Source organism: Mytilus edulis, chromosome 1, assembly GCF_963676685.1.
Source record: "Mytilus edulis chromosome 1, xbMytEdul2.2, whole genome shotgun sequence".
Taxonomy (NCBI): domain Eukaryota; kingdom Metazoa; phylum Mollusca; class Bivalvia; order Mytilida; family Mytilidae; genus Mytilus; species Mytilus edulis.
In genome coordinates, this window is record NC_092344.1 from 121,613,405 (window position 1) to 121,636,111 (window position 22,707).

The window sequence follows — 22,707 nt, forward strand, 5'->3', positions numbered from 1 at the left end:
GACAATTTTACCTATAATGTCTGTTTTGTTCACGCATCGTTATAAATATAATGAAATTTGATGCGACTGTCATAGGTTTAGCGCTATAAAACCAGGTCCAACCCACCATTTTTACATTTGAGAATGCCTGTACCAAGTCAGGAATATGGCAGTTGTTGTCCATTCGTTTGATGTGTTTTATTATTTGATTTTGCCATTAGATTTTGGACTTTCCGTTTGGAATTATCCTCGGAGTTCAGTATTGTTTGTGATTTTACTTTTTACCTTGGAATTAGGTATTTTTACTATATTTTTGGCAATATTAAGGTTATTTGTCAAATAAACAATTACATAAGAAGAACAACAGTGCAATTAAGAATAACAAGCAACAAAAGAGGCAGAATATACTAAAGATACACTCAATCAGCACAAGTCGAAGAAATACACACAACACCATGGATTAAAAGAAATAAATGATCAAACAACAACAAGGCTGAAAAATGCTTTGCAAAAATCGAACCCTTACCAAACAGCTGCGGGAATTCGGTCTCAAACGATGATGTCACACGGAATAGAATAGTGGGTACGACTATTGGGATTTATCCTTATATTTTGTAAGGATATTCCATGACTTCAACTTTACCGTTTAGAACCTTCAAATCATTGATAATTGGGCGGATACAGAAATAAACAATATTATCACATAAAAGTTATTTTTGTTGTAGCATTAGTGTTATGTAACCTATGGCCTTTTTTGGCATTTATCAAAGATAACAAAGTAAATGTAGATTACTTTACTACATAATGAATCTGACCACTGACCATCGGTTGTGATAGAGACTTTAGATGGAAATATTCTGAAATACAAAACAAAAACAAAAAAAAAACATTCAAATGACACACTCAAAGTTCAGCAATATCTATTGATTGTTTTGTTAATTTTCGGAATAATAATGTATCATTTTTGAACCAAAACAAAGATGGTGCATGTAATATTTAGATACATTGTTAGAATTACCTTTTTGACTATATATTTGAAAGTTTATGCGACTGCCATACAAGTGAGAGGTTTAGCGCTATAAAAACAGGTTCAATCTACCATTTTCTATATTTGCCTGTACCAAGACGAAATATGACAGTTGTTGTCTATTTCTTATTTTTTTATTTTGCCATTTGATTAGGGACTTCCCGTTTTCCGTTTTCCTCAGTATTTTTTTGTGATTTTAGTTTTTATAGATATATGATAATTTAGTTGAATTCTTACTTGTAGTTTATAATTGTTCCGTATAAATATTGTGCCCTTGGCAGACCATACGAGCATTAGTTCCTTTTAAAGTTATCACATCTCCTTTGGAATAAACCGTACCATCAAACAGACATCCACCTACAACCGATAATTTCATGTTTATATTCTCATTTTTAGAAGTTTTTAAGGTAAGACTTCAATTTTTTTAAGTAATTGGTATACATTGAGAAATTTTGGCAAATTAAAAGTATCAAATGATTAGTTGCCTAATATGGGAATGTATCACTTTGTCTTACTTCATACTTGTTTTGAATTTGAAATTACGATGGATCATAGACAAAAAGATAACATCATCAAGGTCTTAAATCGAATTGATGAGCTCATAGTATTTTCTCGTTGAACTATTACGTTCTACATTATAAGGCTATTAAAAAAACCGCTCTGTATTTCTCCTATATAAGATCCATGAAACCAAGGGTCAATTTGCATAGTCCTCAATTTCGACACAACATATGCAATTCAAAAGGCAGAGTCATTTGATAAAACAACTATGACGAAAACTCATCGCAATGTCAACACAGACCTTATCTTTATTTTCCCCTTAAATATCCTGTACCAAGTCAGGAGTATGGCAGTTGGTATCTTATAGTTCGTTTCTATGTATGTTGCATTGTCGTTTTTTTTTTTGCACTTCAGAGTTCTGTTGTTTCGTTGTTTCCCTCTTATGGTAGATGCTTTTCCTCGGTTTTAGTTGGTTAATCGGATTTGTTTTCTCTCAATCGATTTATGGCTTTTAAACAGCGGTATACTACTGTTGCCTTTATTTATGGAGACTGATTGACAGTGATGTAAAAGAGATCGATACCTATAATTATCTTATATCTTTAAAGGCAAAACGGGAAACAAACTACGTACACAGGTGATCTTGACACTTCTTAAAACAATTATATCAGAAGACGAAAGGATTAACCGACAAGTTAAATGACGCTAGAACATGTCAATTCTTTTTTTCAATGTGATTAAGCGTAGATAATTGTAACATAGAATGATTACACATACTCACTTTGACCATCTACTGACCGTTTTTGCTGCGGACATATGCCACTTAAATGAAATAAATTGATACAAAATGAGATTAACACACTAAAATATAGAAATAAGATAAGAAAAAAAAGATAAAAAACATTAAGATGTCTTCTATCTTTATTATGACAGGTTATCAGAAAAATAATGCACGAAAACAATATACATAGAATCGTAGTCTTAGTCAAACCATTCAATAATTAGATATTCCACATACAGTAACTTAAACTCGTTGTACACATGAAAACTCAACCATTTCAAAGAAAATACATGTTCAACGTAAACCGAATAGAATATAAAACATATTAAAACAATGACTGTTTACGAGGGAACAATAACGTACTAAACGAAAACAATTGCAAAGAAAAGGAGTCAGCATTTTTTGCAATATAATAAGTAATTTCTAGAACAGCTGTATGTTTGCCAACTAGTTTTCACTTATGAATAATATAACAGGTAATTTTATTGACCTTTTTACTTACTACAGAGATGTAATAGGTCCAAGATTATTGTTTCCTAAACATGTCATTTTACCCAAGCAGGATGGTATGATAATTTCCTCATTAGCTGCATAAACTCTGCCATCAAACAAACACCCAGCTGAAATTATCATAAAAACATAATGTGTGTGAGTGTGAGTGTGTGCGTTTTAGAGAGAAAAGGGGAACCTGTAAACATTTCAATATTATGTGCATTTTAAAATGTCAAATAGAAAAACAAATGATATCGAATATTCCTCTATGACACAAAATCAGTACATGCACAGAAAAAAAACCCCACAAAAAGCAAATGTACAGCGCTTTTATTGATGTTTTGTCACTCAAAGATACAGTGAGGTATTCAACGCGTATCAATATTACGATCAACGGAAACACAAACATCCATTCTTGGTGGCATAAGTTAGACTTTAGTTTTATTACTATGTTTGTATCAACAAGTAGCACATTTTTCGACACATACATGTAGTTCTTGTGTTGTATTAATAGTATTAAGTAGAAGTACTGAAGCAACTGAGACAAAGAAAACCTACTTTGTCCATTCACTTCTCTTTTGTCTTTTCCTGGACATTTCCCACTGTAAAATAACATTTAAATCATTAAGACGGTGTTGATATCTCTTGGTCAGTATTCTTTGTTGCTTTGTCTCGTGAAATCTTGTTTTTTTCCCCAATTTTGCTGGGTTTTGTATTAATGGTTCTTTTGATCTATTTATTTTTAATATACTCATTAAAGAAAAAAAAATATGCAAACATTAAATCCTTTTTCTCAATATTAAGATTGAGAGTTGTTCTGAATGCATCTTTACAAACTTGAACTGCAATAAAATATTAAATCATTTTCAATATGTGAGATGAAGTGATTTTTTTCTCGTTTTCGTCGTTGTAAGATTTAAGATAAAAAAATGAAGAAACTGTTATTTTGTAAACGTGCTCTTAACTGACGGTTAATGACTTGATTAATGTTTTAGTAACTTTTCTCGAATACGTATCTTCGAAAACATCAATCATTTATTGAGGGATTATACTCAGAGATTTTTGTTAATGCTTAGGGTTGTGTTTTACCTGTTTTGGTATGTATTCTTTAAAACTATATGAAATATTTTCCATTGAACAGTACGCAACCAACAACAATCAACCATTTATACTATCAGTCATCGTGTTTTGTTTACAAAAATACAAAGCTATAGCAGCTCTCAATCATATCATTTTATTTTATTTGTTTTGATTTTATACCATATCATTTCACGTTTTTATATATCTATATTTATTATTTGAACTCTCTAATGTAATTAGTCATATAACCTTTGTCGTGTTTAACAAATTTTTAGAATTGTGCAAGTGTCTTACCTGATGTTCGGTTTGACTTTTTTATTGTATAAATTTCAAGATTGTACCAGCTTAATCTAAGTAGACTGATAATTGATTCATTCAACATCACAATCATATATACCGATGAAGGATATCTGTTATCCGAAATATTTATAAATAATTACATTTATAGTTCATTTTTATGTTATTGGTGTTGTTATGTACACTTTTTAGGCGTTTATATAATTTATTTTATTGTGTACATGTATCGTTACTTGTAACGATCCAGCGCCCACGTAGGAAAAATCGTTGACTATTATTCAGACGTTATATATATATATAACTCGTCTAAACATCAACCCAATAATGTTAGATCAAAAAGCAAATTTTTTTTTTTTATATTATACAATAGATTGAGACTCTCTTATTATTTTTTTTCAACAAATGTTTAAATTATTACATACAGATGATTATATGAAAATTATAAAAAAAAAATACTGACCCAAGCATTTTATACGGTCCAAAGGCATTGTATCCTAAACATTCCATTTGAGCTAAACAATTGCCAATCGTGACAAATTCATTCTTGTTGTAAATTTTATAATTGTACACACATACAGCTGAAAATTGAGAAAGAAAATGCAAAAATTGCAAATCAGATAATTTTTCTGTTAACATTTTGTGATATTTACATTAGTATGTTTCTCTTTTTATCTATTTTAGTAAAATTAAAACATTCTGTTAAATATACGACGTTAAAAAATGCCTGAGTACTATTATGCATAGTATATTGTAAGTTACATCCATGCATTCAAATCTGACTTTCTTTTTTCGTTTTGTAAACGAATTGATATGTTTATACTTAGTGTATACTCAGTAATGTACATATTAATGGACTGATATAATGTACCTTCCCGTAATTCCACATGTATTATGTGCAAACACTAAGTCGATTTGGTTCAAATTGAAATGGAATAATAGAACCTCTTTTGCTTTTCTAATGCATACCAAATAGAATTGATGCACAAGATTCTGAAAAAAATGTAATTGATTTGATTTTTGGTGACTTTTAAGCACCGCATTTAGGCTATTTCGTGGCGGCCAGTTTTTATTGGTGGAGGAAGCCGGAGTGCCCGGAAAAAACCACCGACTTATGATAGGAAAACTGACAATCCTAGTCAATTAAGATTGGAGTCGAGTGCACCTGTACGACAGGGGTTCGAACTTATAACATCAGTCCTTACAGTAGTAACTATTTAGACCACTCGCCCACCGAGGCCCCTGAAACAATGTATAAATTATAATTTAGACAGGTTCCAAAGTCACTAGATAAATGGTAAGTTGTAGTTTCATTTCAGACCGTTAGTTGTACTACGAATCATATTCAAAGATGAATTGGAATTGGAAACCCAAATTACGAATTACAATATCAACATTTGTTTTAAATGAAGAAATGCAATTTTGATCTAATTTTTTAAAATTTGCAAAAAAACTTACTTTTTTCAGTCGATCGTTTCGTTGAAGGACATACGCCTCTAAAAAAAAAAAGAGGAATATTTTATTTTACAAATAAAGTTTAATAAGTGGTGTCAATCGATTCATATTCGTTGTCGTGAATTGAAATCAAGGCTTCATAAATTGTCATAAAATAAATACTAATAGATAAAAGATAAAAACATATTTTAATTGTTTTGATTATTTATATTTGAAAATCGACCATATGTTCATAAAATACCTAAATCATGATTATATCGTTAGCTTTAAAAAAAATATATTTGAAGAACAGGTTATAGTACCCATATTGTTCCAGGTTTGAGTATACGTTGTTGCCCATACATGTCATTGCACCCAGACAGTTACTGATAATTATTTTATCTCCAGTGGCGTACATTGTACCATCGAATAAACATCCTGAAATCAATATTTGGTTAAAGTTTTGCTTCACACATATCAAATCAATTAAAATAAATACTGATCGAAATGAGGGAATTGTTTTTATCAGTTTTTTGTGATGTTGATAATTATTCTTTTAACCGTTATATAATATAATTTTCGTACATGCTACACATGTAATCTTTATTATACTTGCCTTCATCTATAGGAGCAGCAGCAACTATGGTAAAAGTAAGGAGTAAAGCAAACATGGTTGTGTGCTGGGTTAGATCATAAAACTAATGAAACATAGTTAATTCCTTTATATATGGTCCGAGTTCACATTGTTATCAATTCCATTAGGAACCACAAGTGAAAGGTCATGTTGTATGTTAGAGATAAGTTATAAAAGGTTGTACATGACCTTTATCTAGGATCAAACCAAATCTGAATTCCTATATCATCAATATCAATGTGAGGTTCTGAATGTTGAATGACATTTATGACAGCACAACCTCACTGTAAAATCACTAAAAATTATGATAAATTACTCAATAATTGCGTCTGAATATAAAATATAAAAATATTCCGAACACATACTTGCAACTAGACGCCTCAAAATTAGAATAAGGAATTTGAGGAAAACAATACGACAAAAAAGTACTAAAAAAATAAGAAGCAAAGCCTGTCAGTCATTGATATGATTATCACCTTTTATATCTGTTTTGTTTTGTTCACGCATCGTTGTCAATATAATGGTATTTAAAGCGACTGTCATACAAAAATAGGAAAATCACAAAAATACTTAATTTCGAAGAAAATTCAAAACGGAAAGTCCCTTATCAAATGTCAAAATCAAATGATAAAACACACCAAACGAAAGTGACAACAACTGTCATATTCTTACAAGTGAGTGGTTTAGCTAGCTATAAAACCAGATTCAATCCACCATTTTCTACATAAGAAAATAACTGTACTGTCAGGAATATGATAGTTATCAATTTGTTTGATGTGTTTGAGCTTTTGCTTTGCCATTTGGTAAGGGTCTTTTCGTTTTCACTTTCCTCGGAATTCAGTATTTTTGTAATTTTACTTTTTATTATAAGATGCATGATATTTAAAAAAGATTTTACATATGTCTATAGTTTCCACTTGAGGGTTGTATTCTTTTTTCAATTTTTTTGAATTTGTTTTCCGTGGAGCTTAGCCTGAAGTGCAGTAAAGAATAAACCTAAATGTAAAAAATATAGAAATTGGTAAAGTCTTTTCTATTTCCTATTGACTACAATCAATATGTTGACTGAATTATTTTGTCATGCGAATCATTTATGTTTTGAATGTTAGAAAGTTTATTATGAATAAATATATATACGGGATAAACGTAAATGAAACGACAAACCAAGTATACAAACAATGAATCTAGAGGTCAACAAACAATAGATTATAGATGAATATAAAATATGAATATTAAAATGAAAGCTTCCGAAAAACTTTATACAGAGACTAGCAAAGCTGTGTATTCAACACCAAACTCTTCCTATTACAAAAAAAACCCAAATAAAACACACCGATAAGATAGAATACCATTATCAAAAAGTACTTAAAAAATACAAACTAAACCAGAAACAATACATTGTCAAATATTTAACAGAAGATGTGGTATGATTACCAATGAGATAACTCTCCTTTTACAGTCAACTAAACATAGAAAATGATAGTGTGCATGGGACATCTGTGGACGGTTGACACAATCTTGTTCTTGCTTAAGTTAATAGTGAGATTTGGATTTCCCATGATATTTCCAACCAAAGACAGAGAATGACTTGTATTTTGTTTGCATAGTGTTTTAACTCCAGTAAAAGGCTGTAGTATATCATTTCAAAGTTGAAGTGAAGTGAGGTGCACAATGTATGCATTTTCACAGGTTCTGACTAAATTTACACTTAAGACTTGCATAATTTTACCACAAAACTGTTATTTACAACCTCTTGAGAGTTGACAATGTCATAATCTTTACTGACATGGTAACCTTCACAACACCCTTTTGTTTAAAATATGCTTTTTGAAAGGATACTGGAGTAAATCTTTGTGTAAAGTAAAATACAAAAATACTGAACTCTGAGGAAAATCAATTCGGAAAGTCCATAATCACATGGCAAAATCAAATAACAAAACGCATCAAAAACGAATGGACAAGAACTGTCATATTCCTGACTTGGTACAGACATTTTCAAATGTAGAAAATGGTGGATTGAACCTGGTTTTATAGCTAGCTAAACCTCTCACTTGTATGACAGTCGTATCACATTCCATTATATAGTCACCGATGCAGAAGCTATAAAATACATATTTTTGGGGATTTTTTTTTTGCTAAGGGTCATATAAATGGTTACTATGAGAGCCACAATCTGAAATTGACATTTATCTCTTCAAATAGAGATCAATTAATATTTAGATCCAATTGAACTAAATTTTCTTCATTTTTAACTTAAAACTTGCAAATTTCAAACTTTTTGTTTTCTTTTAGATATTTTCATTCACTGCCATGGCAACACATTTTTTTTTTTAGAAAAATAACACTATTCCACTTTTTTTTTATATTTTGGACTTTATGCTTTATTCATTATACATGTATATGCATTATTTTAAGAACATCTGTTGGTGCATTTTTTTACAGTCTATTATTAAAATTGGTAAAAAATACAATTTTCCAGAAATCAAAAAAAGGACAAAATCAAGGTTTTTGGCAGCTTAAAAAAACTGTGATAGGATTTTTTTTTTATTATGTTATATGTTGTTATTATATGCTTAGATCATTGTCTTCGTGATGACAAATAAAGAATATGACTTCAGAACAGTTTGCGTTATGTTTTATATGCAAAGAAAACGGTAATTTCACTGATTGGAAGACTCTTGTAGAAGCCTTATTTGGTGATGTATGGTAACCATGGCAACCACAACTCTGTGTATCAATATTATACCAAATTTGAAACAAGGGTGACATATTAGGATTAACTACCAAGTTTCATTGAAATTTGAGATCCTCACTTTCCCACCCTATATCAGAAATTTTGATGCTTACAGAGAATGGCTCTTTAGAGACCAAATAACACAGAAATTAACAGGTTAAGGTGACCATACGGCCTTCATCAATGAGAAAAGCCCATACCGCATAGTCAGACTTCGAAATCACCATGTCAAAACAATGCAGACGAGAAAATTAACGGCCTAATTAATGTACAAAAAATTAACGAAAAACAAATATGTAACAGAGCAACAAACGACATCCACCGAATTACAGGCTCCTGACTTGAGACAGGCACATACTGTATACAGAATGTGGCGTGGTAAAACATGTTAGCAGGAACCCAATACTCCTAATCTGGGAGGACAGCGGTGTAATAGAACAACGTAAGTACGAACTATAAAAAATCAGTTGAAAAAGGCCTAACTCATCAGATGGACAAATAGAAATACATATAACAAAAACATAAAGTGGACCTGGCCGAATACTTGTACATCCCAACAACAAAAATACACTAAGTACAGATCTGAGAGAACTCGGATTTACTGACAGCTAGTTCAAAGACAATTACAACTACTTAACAAAATCTAAGACTAATAGAATGTTACAATGAATGCAAGCAAGCTGAATAATATAGGGTTTATGCCAATTAAGCCAAGTAAGACAACAAAGCCCCCCAACACACAACCAAAACGAATCTAAAATTTGTTTAATTGTCTTTAAAATGAACTCAATTTTTCCAAAATCCAAAGTGCTAAAACAATATCCCTGATATCAAGCTGGACTAAGGTTCATCCATCTAAAGTGTTTTCGAATCGTCCACAAGTCGTGTTAATTTTTCTGTGCGGAATAGGAATATTAAAATTTGCTTCAACGCATAGAAGAAAACTGCCACGCTCATCGCTATTTAAGACTTTCACCTGCTGATTTTGTTTTACTGCTGGGAATAATTGTTAAAAATTTGGTATAAAATATCAAGATTATATATACTTGTGCTTGTCACCGAGATATCAGAACAGCACACAAGTAATACCGAAATCATATATCAACCTGGCCAACTCAATCTCTACATCACACTTGTTAGATTAAGTGAGGACATTTGTTCCCGCCTTTAATATGCATGAAATATATTTTACTGTGCATTAATCAAACAACAATATCATATCAGATCAGATCAAGGTCAATGTCACATCCAATCAATCAACCAACCAAGACAATGTCAATAATATGGTCATAATTATAAATTAACTGTTGACAAAACTTTCTTTTTTTGAAATACAAAGGCTTTTCTTTCTCAGGAATAGATAACCTAAGCTGTATTTGGCAAATGATAAACATCTTTCAGCAATTTTGGTCCTCAATTCTCTCCAACTTCTTACTTTATTTGCCATTTTTAATGCTTTTTTTCGAGCGTCACTGGTGAAACTTTTGTGGACGAAACGCGCAACTGGCGCAAATACAACATTTTAATCCTGGTATCTATGATGGGTATATTCACAAACGTTTGAACAAGTGTATACCTGTATAAAATATTTGAATCTACTTCATTCACAAGAGTCGATAATGTTACAACAGTATCATATGCTATTGTTTCGGATTTCTTAGTATTGACACCACTGATCTGTTGTCTACTTCTACTTCTGCAATACATCAATGTAAACAGAATCAAATAACACGATTTGTTAAAATTTTATATTATATAGATGTTATTGATTGCATATATTTGTTAATACAATCAAAATATAAAATACAACATAAACAACTAGCTTTCTGGAGCTGGCATGTCAGTAACTGCTAGTAGTCTGTTGTTATTTATGTATTATTGTCATTTTGTTTATTTTCTTTTGTTTCATATTCTGGTAGGACTCGGTTTTCTCTTAAACTGAGTTTTACTGTGCATATTGTTGTGTGTTTGTTTTCTTTACATTGGCTAGAGGTATAGGGGGAGGGTTGAAATCTAAAAAAAAACATGTCTAACCCCGCTGCAATTTTCGCCTGTCCCAAGTCAGGAGCCTCTGGACGTGCGGGAGTTTCTCGCTACATTGAAGACCCATTAGAGGCCTTCGGCTGTTGTCTGCTCTATGGTCGGTTGTTGTCGCTTTGCCACATTCCCAATTCCATTCTCAATTTTATTAGTTCTCATTTGTTTACTTTACGACAAGAAAATACTTCGATTTTGCTGTATCATTATGCATTTGAATGACACAATGGTCCACCAACACATGTATAGCAAGTATTATATATATACTCGAAGGAATGTATAAGCACAGGCTCTTAATTGGTACAAATAAGTTGAAATCATCTCATCAAAAGATTTAATGAGGTTTCATTAATTGAATGACTTTTATTAAAGTATAGCCTCTGATTTTAGCTATATAATTGTATATCATCAACAGTTAACCAAATTGTTATGAAATGACGTTCGTTCAAATTTTATTTTTTTAACCAAAATCGATATGATATAGTACTCAGCAAATAGACCAAACTGCCAAAAAGATATCAGCTGACGAACAACGGTGGTTGATTCGATGTTTAGAATACGAGGTATAAAATTTATTTGAAGAGGTTAGATTACATAACTGTTTGGCCTCTTATATATTTAACCTCAATGAAGTTGTTTGCAAAAGTAACATGAATTTATTTACTACATAATACAGTTCAGATATGTTAAGCAAAAAAGAGGCAACAGTACCAAAGGACAACAAATCAGAAAAAAACATCATTGTTTTCATGGTTGCTAAGATGCTTGGTCGTAATGCCATTGTGTGCTTCTTTGTTACATATTTGTTTTGTTTTCGTCTTTTTTAAGTGATTACTAGTAAGATTATAAAACAATGTTAACTGCTGTATGTTTTACATTTTTACCTATTATGTGTGTTTGTTTCATTCATCGTTGTAAATATATTGAAATATGATGCGAATTTGGCATACGTTCGAGGGTTAGCTAGCTATTTAAGGTTTATATACCCTTCTGTAGCCATTTTTGTACGAATTTTTCAAACCTCAATTGTATCAAAACTAAAGATATAATAAATAATAGAGATAGGCCATTTTAGTACATGTTCCAAGGGGAAACTTGATGCAAAGCATTAATTTTTATTGTTTCATTGCATTTGATAGAAAAAGAGAACTTTGTGGCAAATAAATCAAGATTTTTATAGAAAATCCACAGCCTTTAATACAAAGATTTTTATTATAAAATTTGAATCATAAATTACTCACTTGATTTTCTATGATATGCTAGTGTTTATTTTTTACAAAAAGTTCTAAGTAACCTGTAAATTCCAAAACACCTCGTGCTGAGTCACTAAAGTCGAGCGCACCCTAAAAGGTGTACTTGATTTTGGCCATATTTATACTTGTCTTAACCAATAACTACATTTATAAACTTGTTTTAAGGAAATCAATGCTAGCACTGCATGCAATAATCCTATATCTATCAGTCATCGAATTGCCAAATATGAGAGTACAAGGATAAAGGCTGTGGATTTTCTATAAAAATCTTGATTTATTTGCCACAAAGTCCTCTTTTTCTATTAAATGCAATGGAACAGTAAAAAATGATGCTTTGCATCAAGTTTCCCCTTGGAATATGTACAAAATGGCCTATCTCTATTATTCATAATATCTGTAGTTTTGATACAATTGAAGTTTGAAAAGTTCGTACAAAAATGGCTACAGAAGGGTACATAAACCTTAACCAGGTTCAAGCCACCATTTTCTACATAAGAAAATGCTTTGACCAATTCAGGAATATGACAGTTGTTATCCATTCGTTTGATGTGTTTGAGCTTTTGATTTTGCTATTTGATTATTTACTTTCCGTTTTGAATTTTCCTTAGAGTTCAGTAATGACAGTATTTTTGTGATTTTACTTTTTACAGACAAAGCCATAGATAAAAACATAACGAAAATACCAAAATCAGTCTAAAAGCAATACACAAAAATCTGCGAATTGATCAGCACAAAACCTATCAAAATACCGAGGAGAGAAAACAGATGATTTGAACACAAGTTCTCCTGAAGGGTTAGCAGAACCTTCTTTACAATTGGCACCTGTTGTGATTCACATGAGTTGGAACACAGTGATACGTCTCATTCGATCATATCACGATCAAAGACGGAATTGTCTGAATGCATCTCTTGTCATATGTAGCACAGATATTCAAAAAGTTTTAACCCAATTATAATAACGTCTGTAACACTTCTGTCTCGGGGAGAACTTTAACTTTACCGTTTGGAACCCTTAAAAACATTATCATTGAGCTGGGACATAAATAAAATAGTGATATAAAAACAATTTACTGTTATGTTGTTTTTGCAGCTGTTGTCTATTGTTGCATTTATAAATAAAAACAAAGTTTTATGCAAATGACTTTTCTATACAATAAATCAGGCAACTGACCACCGGTTGTGATGTGACTTTAGAGGGAAAGATTCTGAAAAAAAAACAAACACATAAATTACATATTCAAAGTTCAATATTGCCTATCAATTTTTTAAACTGATCCCATCTTTGAATACAAATATTCTTTCAAAAGATAGATGGATACATTATTGAAAATAGAAAATGCCTTTTTGAAATGTATAAATACAAAGTAAAATTACAAAAATATAGGTAAATTCAACACGGAACGTCCCTTATCAAATAGCAAAATTAAAAGCTCAAACACATTAAACGACTGGAATATAATTGTCCTATTTCTTACTTGGTACAGGCATTTCCTTGTGTATAAAATTGTGAATTGAATCTGGATTTATAGCTGTATATTATGACGAGTTAACCTTACCTCTACTTTATAATTGTTCGGTATAGATATTGTTTCCTTGGCATACCACGCGAGCATTAGTTCCTTTTATAGGTATCACATCTCCTTTGGCATATACTGTACCATCAAATAGACATCCACCTACAATTAATAATTACTTGTAAAAAGTCTCATTTTTATATTGTTTTGATCAAGTTAATACTTAAAATCTTCCAATGTATTGGTTTATTAATTATAAAATATGTAAGGGATATAAAAAGATCAAATTATTCATAAGTTAGCTGAAGAAAGTAAGACTTTTTCTTATTTCGTACAGAATAATTGTTTTAATATGAAGTTAAATTTGTAGAAAATTGAAAACTGCATTCAGTTTCTCCAATATTAGAACCATGCAACAATGGGTCAATTTAAGTAAATCTATTTTGCTTCAAGTCTGTCCTAACATATGCGTTTTTAAAATTATAAAGTGAGGTGGTTTGATTAACAACTATTATAAGAACTCATCGTGTTATAGACAGACACATGCAGCAACAAATAGTTACATATACTCACTTTGTCCATCTACTGAGCGTTTAGTCTGCGGACATATACCACTTAAAAAATAATAAAGAAGATTTACTTTAAATCCACAATTCGCTTCCTGTGGATTATATAGCACTGATAGTTTTTTTCAACGGAAATCGCGATTTGTTCTAAGGGTGATTCCCAACTTTATTATACAAGGTTATTTGAAAAGTATATTCACCTAAACCATATACTAGCATCAATCAAACAGAAAGCAAGTAATAGAAATTCCAAATTACTATATGTTAAACTAAACTTTTATCTTTTTACAAACGCAATCTTTATATTACTGGTAAATTATTAAGTCAGTGATTCCGTTACCGGTACCACAAATTACCTTAAACTTTTACTAATTTTTTTCATAGATATAAAGATTTGGTTTTGAAGTTTAGTTGCACCTGTAGAAAACTTATTTCAAACGGTAAAGCACATCCTTATGCTATGCATTCCCAAAGTTAAACGAATCGATAACGTATTTAAACAATGACCGAAGAAAAAACAAATGCCAACAACATGAGTATTGTCTAAGACAATATATTTTTTTTGCACCACAATGAAAGGTGTCTATACATCGGTTTGTTTGCCAACAGGTTTTCACTATGTTAATAAAAAGGCATCTGTAAATAAAACGTTTACTTACTATAGCGATGTAATAGGTCCTAGATTATTGTTTCCCAAACATGTCATTTTACCCAAACAGGATGGTATAATAATTTCCTCATTAGCAGCATAAACTCTGCCATCAAACAAACACCCAGCTGAAATTATCATAAAAACATTATGAATTTGTGTGTTTGTGTAAGAGAGAATGTCGAAAAAACAAGAATGTGTCCCCAGTACACGGATGCCCCATCCGCACTATCATTTTCTAGGTTCGGTGGACCGTGAAAATGGGAGAAAAATTAATCTCTACTTTGGCAATAAAATTAGAAAGATCATATCATAGGAAACATGTGTACTAAGTTTCAAATTGATTGGACTTCAACTTCATCAAAACTATATCGACCAAAAACTTTAACCTGACGGACGGACGAACGGACGGACGGACACACAGACCAGAAAACATTATGCCCATAAATGGGGCATAAAAACAAGGGATATGGGGTATTTGTCTTTGAAACACATCAATATATGCACAACAATAAAAAACACACAAATCAAATGTACAGCGCTGTTATTGTTGTTCTTCGTCTTACAGCCAGATTGAGACTTTCAGAACGAAGCAATAGTATGATTTACAGAATGTCAAACTATATTTGTATTACTAATTATTGTAGCTACATGTAACTTATACGATTAATTTTTTGCATAAAGTTATATTTTGGTGTTTTATCAATAGTATTTGAAGAAGTATTGAAGCAACTATTCACAAAGAAAACTTACTCTGTCCATTTACATCCCTTCTGTCTTTTACTGGACATATTCCACTGTAAAATAACAATTAAATCATTAAAAAATAGAATAAAAAAAAAATACAGAACTCCGAGGTCAATCCAAATGGGAAAGTTCGTTATCAAATAGCAAAATCAAAATCCCAAACACATCAAACGAATGCATAACAACTGTCATATTCCTGACTTGATATACGCATTTTCTTATGTAAAAAATGATTGATATAACCCCGGTTTTAGATGGAAAATATCACTGTCACAATTTACTCTATTTTGGTGACAAACAGAAATAAAGTCGATATCAGTATTTTTCTACGTTATATTTCTATACTTAAACAATTGATTGCAACTCTTTCTTGCGGTTTATTTTGTCTTATTCAACATTTTACAGCATCAAATACACAGAGCAAAATGCAACTGTATAATTTATATGAAAGCTAAAAATACTGACCCAAGACTTTTAATCTCTCCATAGGAATTGAATCCCAAACATTCCATTTGAGCCAAACAATGACTGATTGTGATAATGTCGTTTTTATTGTAAATTTTACCGTCAAACAAACATCCAGCTGAAAGTTTAAAACAGAAAATGCAAATGTATAGGGTTGTAAATCATATCATTTTTGTTTACAATTTGTTATGCATATTTAGTTTTTCTCCCTTCATTTGTCGGAATACTGTTCAGTTTATTGTTAGATGAATGTTATAAATATACTAGTAATACATTAGTTGATCTCAACCAAACATTAAAATGACCTATAGTTGTTAATTTCTGTGTCATTTTGGTCTCCTGTGGAGAGTTGTCTCATTGGCAATCATACCACATCTTCTTTTTTTATTTTATAGTTTTAATCTTTAAAAAGAGTAAAGCTTAACATCAGAAATAAATCAACGTAGTCTTCGATAAAACACAAAGTGGGGAATTATATTAAGGAAGCAGTCAGAACTCTGAGAAAAAGTGATAAAATGTGTCCTTATTTTAAAAAAAATCTGCTATAATGATTTTAAGATCGTCTGTTGGTGTTTTTTTTATAATATGTATGCCTCAAAACATAAAACATCGAAAAGCACCAAAACTGAAAATCCCCAACTTTCCTCATCGATGTTTTTCTTAATCTTACGTCAATCTTATAATCTATAAAAGGAAACATTACAATCAAGTTGAACGTGTATTTGCTATCAACAAAGAAGTAATATAGCTATTTTACAGTCATAATTCAATATCCCATTCATCAACAAAGAAGTAATATAGCTATTTTACAGTCATAATTCGATATCCCAAACATCAACAAGCAAGTAATAAAGCTATTGAACAGTCATAATTTAATATCCCATTTATCAACAAGCAAGTAATAAAGCTATTGATCAGTCATAATTCAATATCCCATTTGTCAACAAGTAAGTAATAAAGCTATTGATCAGTCATAATTCAATATCCCATTTGTCAACAAGCAAGTAATAAAGCTATTGAACAGTCATAATTTAATATCCCATGATGGGTTTGTGGTGTTTTTCATCGCATTTTTTAAAATTAGCAAATGAACTTACTTTGTCCAGTTGATCGTTTTGTTGAAGGACACACGCCTCTGAAAATACAAATATGGCATGCTAACAATACTGATACATTCACGTCTTATGGTTACAATTGATTTATATTTATTGCCTCTAAATATGAATATCAAGATGTGGTATGAGTGCATTACATATATTAGTAAATAAAAGACAAAAGATAAAAGATTATCCATATATTTAGAAAGCTTTAAAACTATCCAATTATGACTATTGAAAAAGCATTTAAAAATTTAAGGAACAGATGCCAGACTAAGTACCCATATTGTTCTAGGCTTGAATATACATTGTTTCCCATACATGTCATGGCACCCAGGCAGTGACTGATGATGATTTTATCTCCGGTGCCGTACATTGTACCATCGAATAAACATCCTAAAATAAATATTAAAATTTTATCTGCTAAATAAAAAAAACCGAATGAAATAAAACGAATTCTACGCAAAATGATCTGTCCTGTTTTTATGATTTTGTTTTATATTGATTGATTACTTGTTGATATTTTACTTCCCTTTCAGCACTTTTGGATGAAGTGTGTGCCCACCAATGGCCTTCGTCAAGATAACTGAAAATGTGAATAACAGAGATCGGTTTCGAGCTACTTGCAGGTTTCAAACTCTGTGTTGACAGGCTAGTGGTACTGTAGATGAACAGCTTAGACTACCCACCGTGGATATTGATCTGTGTTGACAGGCTAGTGGTACTGTAGATGAACAGCTCAGACTACTCACCGTGGATATTGATCTGTGTTGACAGGCTAGTGGTACTGTAGATGAACAGCTTAGACTACTCACCGTGGATATTGATCTGTGTTGACAGGCTAGTGGTACTGTAGATGAACAGCTTAGACTACTCACCATGGATATTGATCTGTGTTGACAGGCTAGTGGTACTGTAGATGAACAGCTTAGACTACTCACCATGGATATTGATCTGTGTTGACAGGCTAGTGGTACTGTAGATGAACAGCTTAGACTACTCACCATGGATATTGATCTGTGTTGACAGGCTAGTGGTACTGTAGATGAACAGCTTAGACTACTCACCATGGATATTGATCTGTGTTGACAGGCTAGTGGTACTGTAGATGAACAGCTTAGACTACTCACCATGGATATTGATCTGTGTTGACAGGCTAGTGGTACTGTAGATGAACAGCTTAGACTACCCACCGTGGATATTGATCTGTGTTGACAGGCTAGTGGTACTGTAGATGAACAGCTTAGACTACTCACCGTGGATATTGATCTGTGTTGACAGGCTAGTGGTACTGTAGATGAACAGCTTAGACTACTCACCATGGATATTGATCTGTGTTGACAGGCTAGTGGTACTGTAGATGAACAGCTTAGACTACTCACCATGGATATTGATCTGTGTTGACAGGCTAGTGGTACTGTAGATGAACAGCTTAGACTACTCACCATGGATATTGATCTGTGTTGACAGGCTAGTGGTACTGTAGATGAACAGCTTAGACTACTCACCATGGATATTGATCTGTGTTGACAGGCTAGTGGTACTGTAGATGAACAGCTTAGACTACCCACCGTGGATATTGATCTGTGTTGACAGGCTAGTGGTACTGTAGATGAACAGCTTAGACTACTCACCGTGGATATTGATCTGTGTTGACAGGCTAGTGGTACTGTAGATGAACAGCTTAGACTACTCACCATGGATATTGATCTGTGTTGACAGGCTAGTGGTACTGTAGATGAACAGCTTAGACTACTCACCATGGATATTGATCTGTGTTGACAGGCTAGTGGTACTGTAGATGAACAGCTTAGACTACCCACCGTGGATATTGATCTGTGTTGACAGGCTAGTGGTACTGTAGATGAACAGCTTAGACTACCCACCGTGGATATTGATCTGTGTTGACAGGCTAGTGGTACTGTAGATGAACAGCTTAGACTACCCACCGTGGATATTGATCTGTGTTGACAGGCTAGTGGTACTGTAGATGAACAGCTTAGACTACCCACCGTGGATATTGATCTGTGTTGACAGGCTAGTGGTACTGTAGATGAACAGCTTAGACTACCCACCGTGGATATTGATCTGTGTTGACAGGCTATAGGTACTGTAGATGAACAGCTTAGACTACCCACCGTGGATATTGATCTGTGTTGACAGGCTAGTGGTACTGTAGATGAACAGCTTAGACTACCCACCGTGGATATTGATCTGTGTTGACAGGCTAGTGGTACTGTAGATGAACAGCTTAGACTACCCACCGTGGATATTGATCTGTGTTGACAGGCTAGTGGTACTGTAGATGAACAGCTTAGACTACCCACCGTGGATATTGATCTGTGTTGACAGGCTAGTGGTACTGTAGATGAACAGCTTAGACTACCCACCGTGGATATTGATCTGTGTTGACAGGCTAGTGGTACTGTAGATGAACAGCTTAGACTACTCACCGTGGATATTGATCTGTGTTGACAGGCTAGTGGTACTGTAGATGAACAGCTTAGACTATCCACCGTGGATATTGATCTGTGTTGACAGGCTAGAGGTACTGTAGATGAACAGCTTAGACTACCCACCGTGGATATTGATCTGTGTTGACAGGCTAGTGGTACTGTAGATGAACAGCTTAGACTACCCACCGTGGATATTGATCTGTGTTGACAGGCTAGTGGTACTGTAGATGAACAGCTTAGACTACCCACCGTGGATATTGATCTGTGTTGACAGGCTAGTGGTACTGTAGATGAACAGCTTAGACTACCCACCGTGAATATTGATCTGTGTTGACAGGCTAGTGGTACTGTAGATGAACAGCTTACCCACCGTGGATATTGATCTGTGTTGACAGGCTAGTGGTACTGTAGATGAACAGCTTAGACTACCCACCGTGGATATTGATCTGTGTTGACAGGCTAGTGGTACTGTAGATGAACAGCTTAGACTACCCACCGTGGATATTGATCTGTGTTGACAGGCTAGTGGTACTGTAGATGAACAGCTTAGACTACCCACCGTGAATATTGATCTGTGTTGACAGGCTAGTGGTACTGTAGATGAACAGCTTAGACTACCCACCGTGGATATTGATCTGTGTTGACAGGCTAGTGGTACTGTAGATGAACAGCTTACCCACCGTGGATATTGATCTGTGTTGACAGGCTAGTGGTACTGTAGATGAACAGCTTAGACTACCCACCGTGGATATTGATCTGTGTTGACAGGCTAGTGGTACTGTAGATGAACAGCTTAGACTACCCACCGTGGATATTGATCTGTGTTGACAGGCTAGTGGTACTGTAGATGAACAGCTTAGACTACCCACCGTGGATATTGATCTGTGTTGACAGGCTAGTGGTACTGTAGATGAACAGCTTACCCACCGTGGATATTGATCTGTGTTGACAGGCTAGTGGTACTGTAGATGAACAGCTTAGACTACCCACCGTGGGTATTGATCTGTGTTGACAGGCTAGTGGTACTGTAGATGAACAGCTTAGACTACCCACCGTGAATATTGATCTGTGTTGACAGGCTAGTGGTACTGTAGATGAACAGCTTAGACTACCCACCGTGGATATTGATCTGTGTTGACAGGCTAGTGGTACTGTAGATGAACAGCTTAGACTACCCACCGTGGATATTGATCTGTGTTGACAGGCTAGTGGTACTGTAGATGAACAGCTTAGACTACCCACCGTGGATATTGACCTGTGTTTTATTTATTGTTAATATAATTTTACGTGCATGTAAGTAATAGATGCATGATTTTTTTTATTCGTTGTTATTAGCTATGAAGTATTTGTCAGTTATTGAGACTACTCTCAAATCTGTACTTTGTGTCTTTTTTGTAAGGGGTGTATTATACGTCCAGACTAATTTCATTAGATGTTTTTTCCTGTTTTGTACCGATCTAATGAGTAAAGTCCCTTTTAACTGATTTTAATAGTATGTTCTTATGGTGTGCTGTATCGCCACTGTCCCAGGTTAGGTGGAGTGTTGTGTGCTCACAAACGTGTTTAACCCGCAACATTCTTTACTTGCATGTTTCAAGTCAGTAGACTTTAGTTCAGTGGTTTTCGTTGGTTCGTGTCTGGCGTATTCATTTTTTTGTAAATTGATTTGTTATAAATACGGACGTTAGCGCTAGAGGTGTACAACTGCACAATTCTTAAACACTTCAGGGAAAGATTTAGATTCGAACATCAAATAACCGACTGTCAGACATGGGATCGAATTGTCATCTGTGATGGCCCATTAGCTAAGGCAATTCCCAAATCTATACCTATTGGGAAATACAGAGCCACAGTACTTTATAGAGGTCAACAGAACGACAATATCAAGTGTAACAAATGTATGGAAACTGGTCACAAAACCAGGGACTGCCAAAATAAATTCGGACGTTAAGGTTTTTTTTTAATTGAATTGTTTCATATTTTTCTTGTTTTGGCCTTTTATATCATATACTGCTATACGGAACTTGTTTGTTTGTTCATTGTTGAAGGCTGTACGATTGCCAATAATTGCTTCCAGCCAATTAATTCAAACTGAAGTGAATAGTTGTATCATTCACAGTGATACCACATCTCCTTATTTTTATACACATAAGTATACTTGCCTTCCTCTATAGGAGCAGCAGCCACCATGGTCAATGTAAGGAGTAAAGCAAACATGGTTATGTGGTGGGGTCAGATCACGAAAGAACTTATAAAACAGAATTCATTCCATTTTATATAGTCCTCGTTACGTAAGGACCACATTGTTATAAACGCCTTTCTGGAACACACGTGGATAGTCATGCTTTCGGTTAGAGATAAGGTAACATTAGGTTGTACATATCAATGACCTTATCTAGAATCAAACCTAATCCGAAATACAAAGTCTGTTTGGGTTGTTGTCGATATGATTTTAGTTAGTGGCGTGATATCTTTATGGAATTTGATAGAATAGCATACGCCTATAGGAAACAATTTCTCCTCAAACATTTTCTTACTTCTTTCAATGTTTGAGTTTTTATATGCCTTTAATCATAGCTTTGCATTTCAAATGAAGCTAGATACCTGCAAAGAAATAGAAAATGCTAATTGCATGTCTTTTTATTTCCGACTACAGTAAATTTGTTGACTCAGTTGTCATGCGAATACTTTAGATCTTGACAAATATGAGTTCTAAGAAAAATTGTTAGGACAAAAAGAGATGTAACGTACATGTCAATAAAACATAAACCGTTAACCGAGCGATATATTAAAAAAATAAAGAATGTAGAATATTAAAAAGAATAAGTTAAAAATATATGAATGAATTTAACAGAGGCTATCAAAGATGTGACATCAACAACAAATTATCCGAATGACTAGAACCATGTACAGAAAGCGATAGAAAAACAGTCTTGTTTCGTGTTTATTATTTTTTTTTTTATTTTT

The 22,707-nt window shown here is 33.1% G+C and overlaps 1 protein-coding gene across 3 annotated transcripts; it reads right to left on the reverse strand.

The window, feature by feature from the left end:
- Positions 1-758: 758 nt before the first annotated feature.
- LOC139504764 (uncharacterized) lies at positions 759-22,045 on the reverse strand. 3 transcript variants are annotated; one of them, XM_071294750.1, is made up of 10 exons: positions 21,903-22,045; positions 17,566-17,680; positions 17,285-17,322; positions 16,188-16,305; positions 15,729-15,772; positions 14,986-15,103; positions 14,334-14,374; positions 2,791-2,908; positions 2,289-2,329; positions 1,244-1,363 (listed from the first exon to the last, which is right to left on the reverse strand). In XM_071294750.1, the coding sequence occupies exons 1-10, from the start codon at positions 21,955-21,957 to the stop codon at positions 1,251-1,253; spliced, it is 801 nt and encodes a 266-aa protein (XP_071150851.1). In that variant the 5' UTR covers positions 21,958-22,045; the 3' UTR covers positions 1,244-1,250. The 3 variants fall into 3 exon arrangements, with proteins under 3 accessions (XP_071150843.1, XP_071150851.1, XP_071150839.1); XM_071294742.1 differs by lacking the exons at positions 14,334-14,374; positions 14,986-15,103; positions 15,729-15,772; ... (2 more) ...; positions 17,566-17,680; positions 21,903-22,045 and adding exons at positions 759-836; positions 3,339-3,382; positions 4,618-4,735; ... (1 more) ...; positions 5,912-6,026; positions 6,205-6,340; XM_071294738.1 differs by lacking the exons at positions 1,244-1,363; positions 2,289-2,329; positions 2,791-2,908 and adding exons at positions 13,298-13,451; positions 13,803-13,922.
- Between the last annotated feature and the right edge of the window lie 662 nt (positions 22,046-22,707).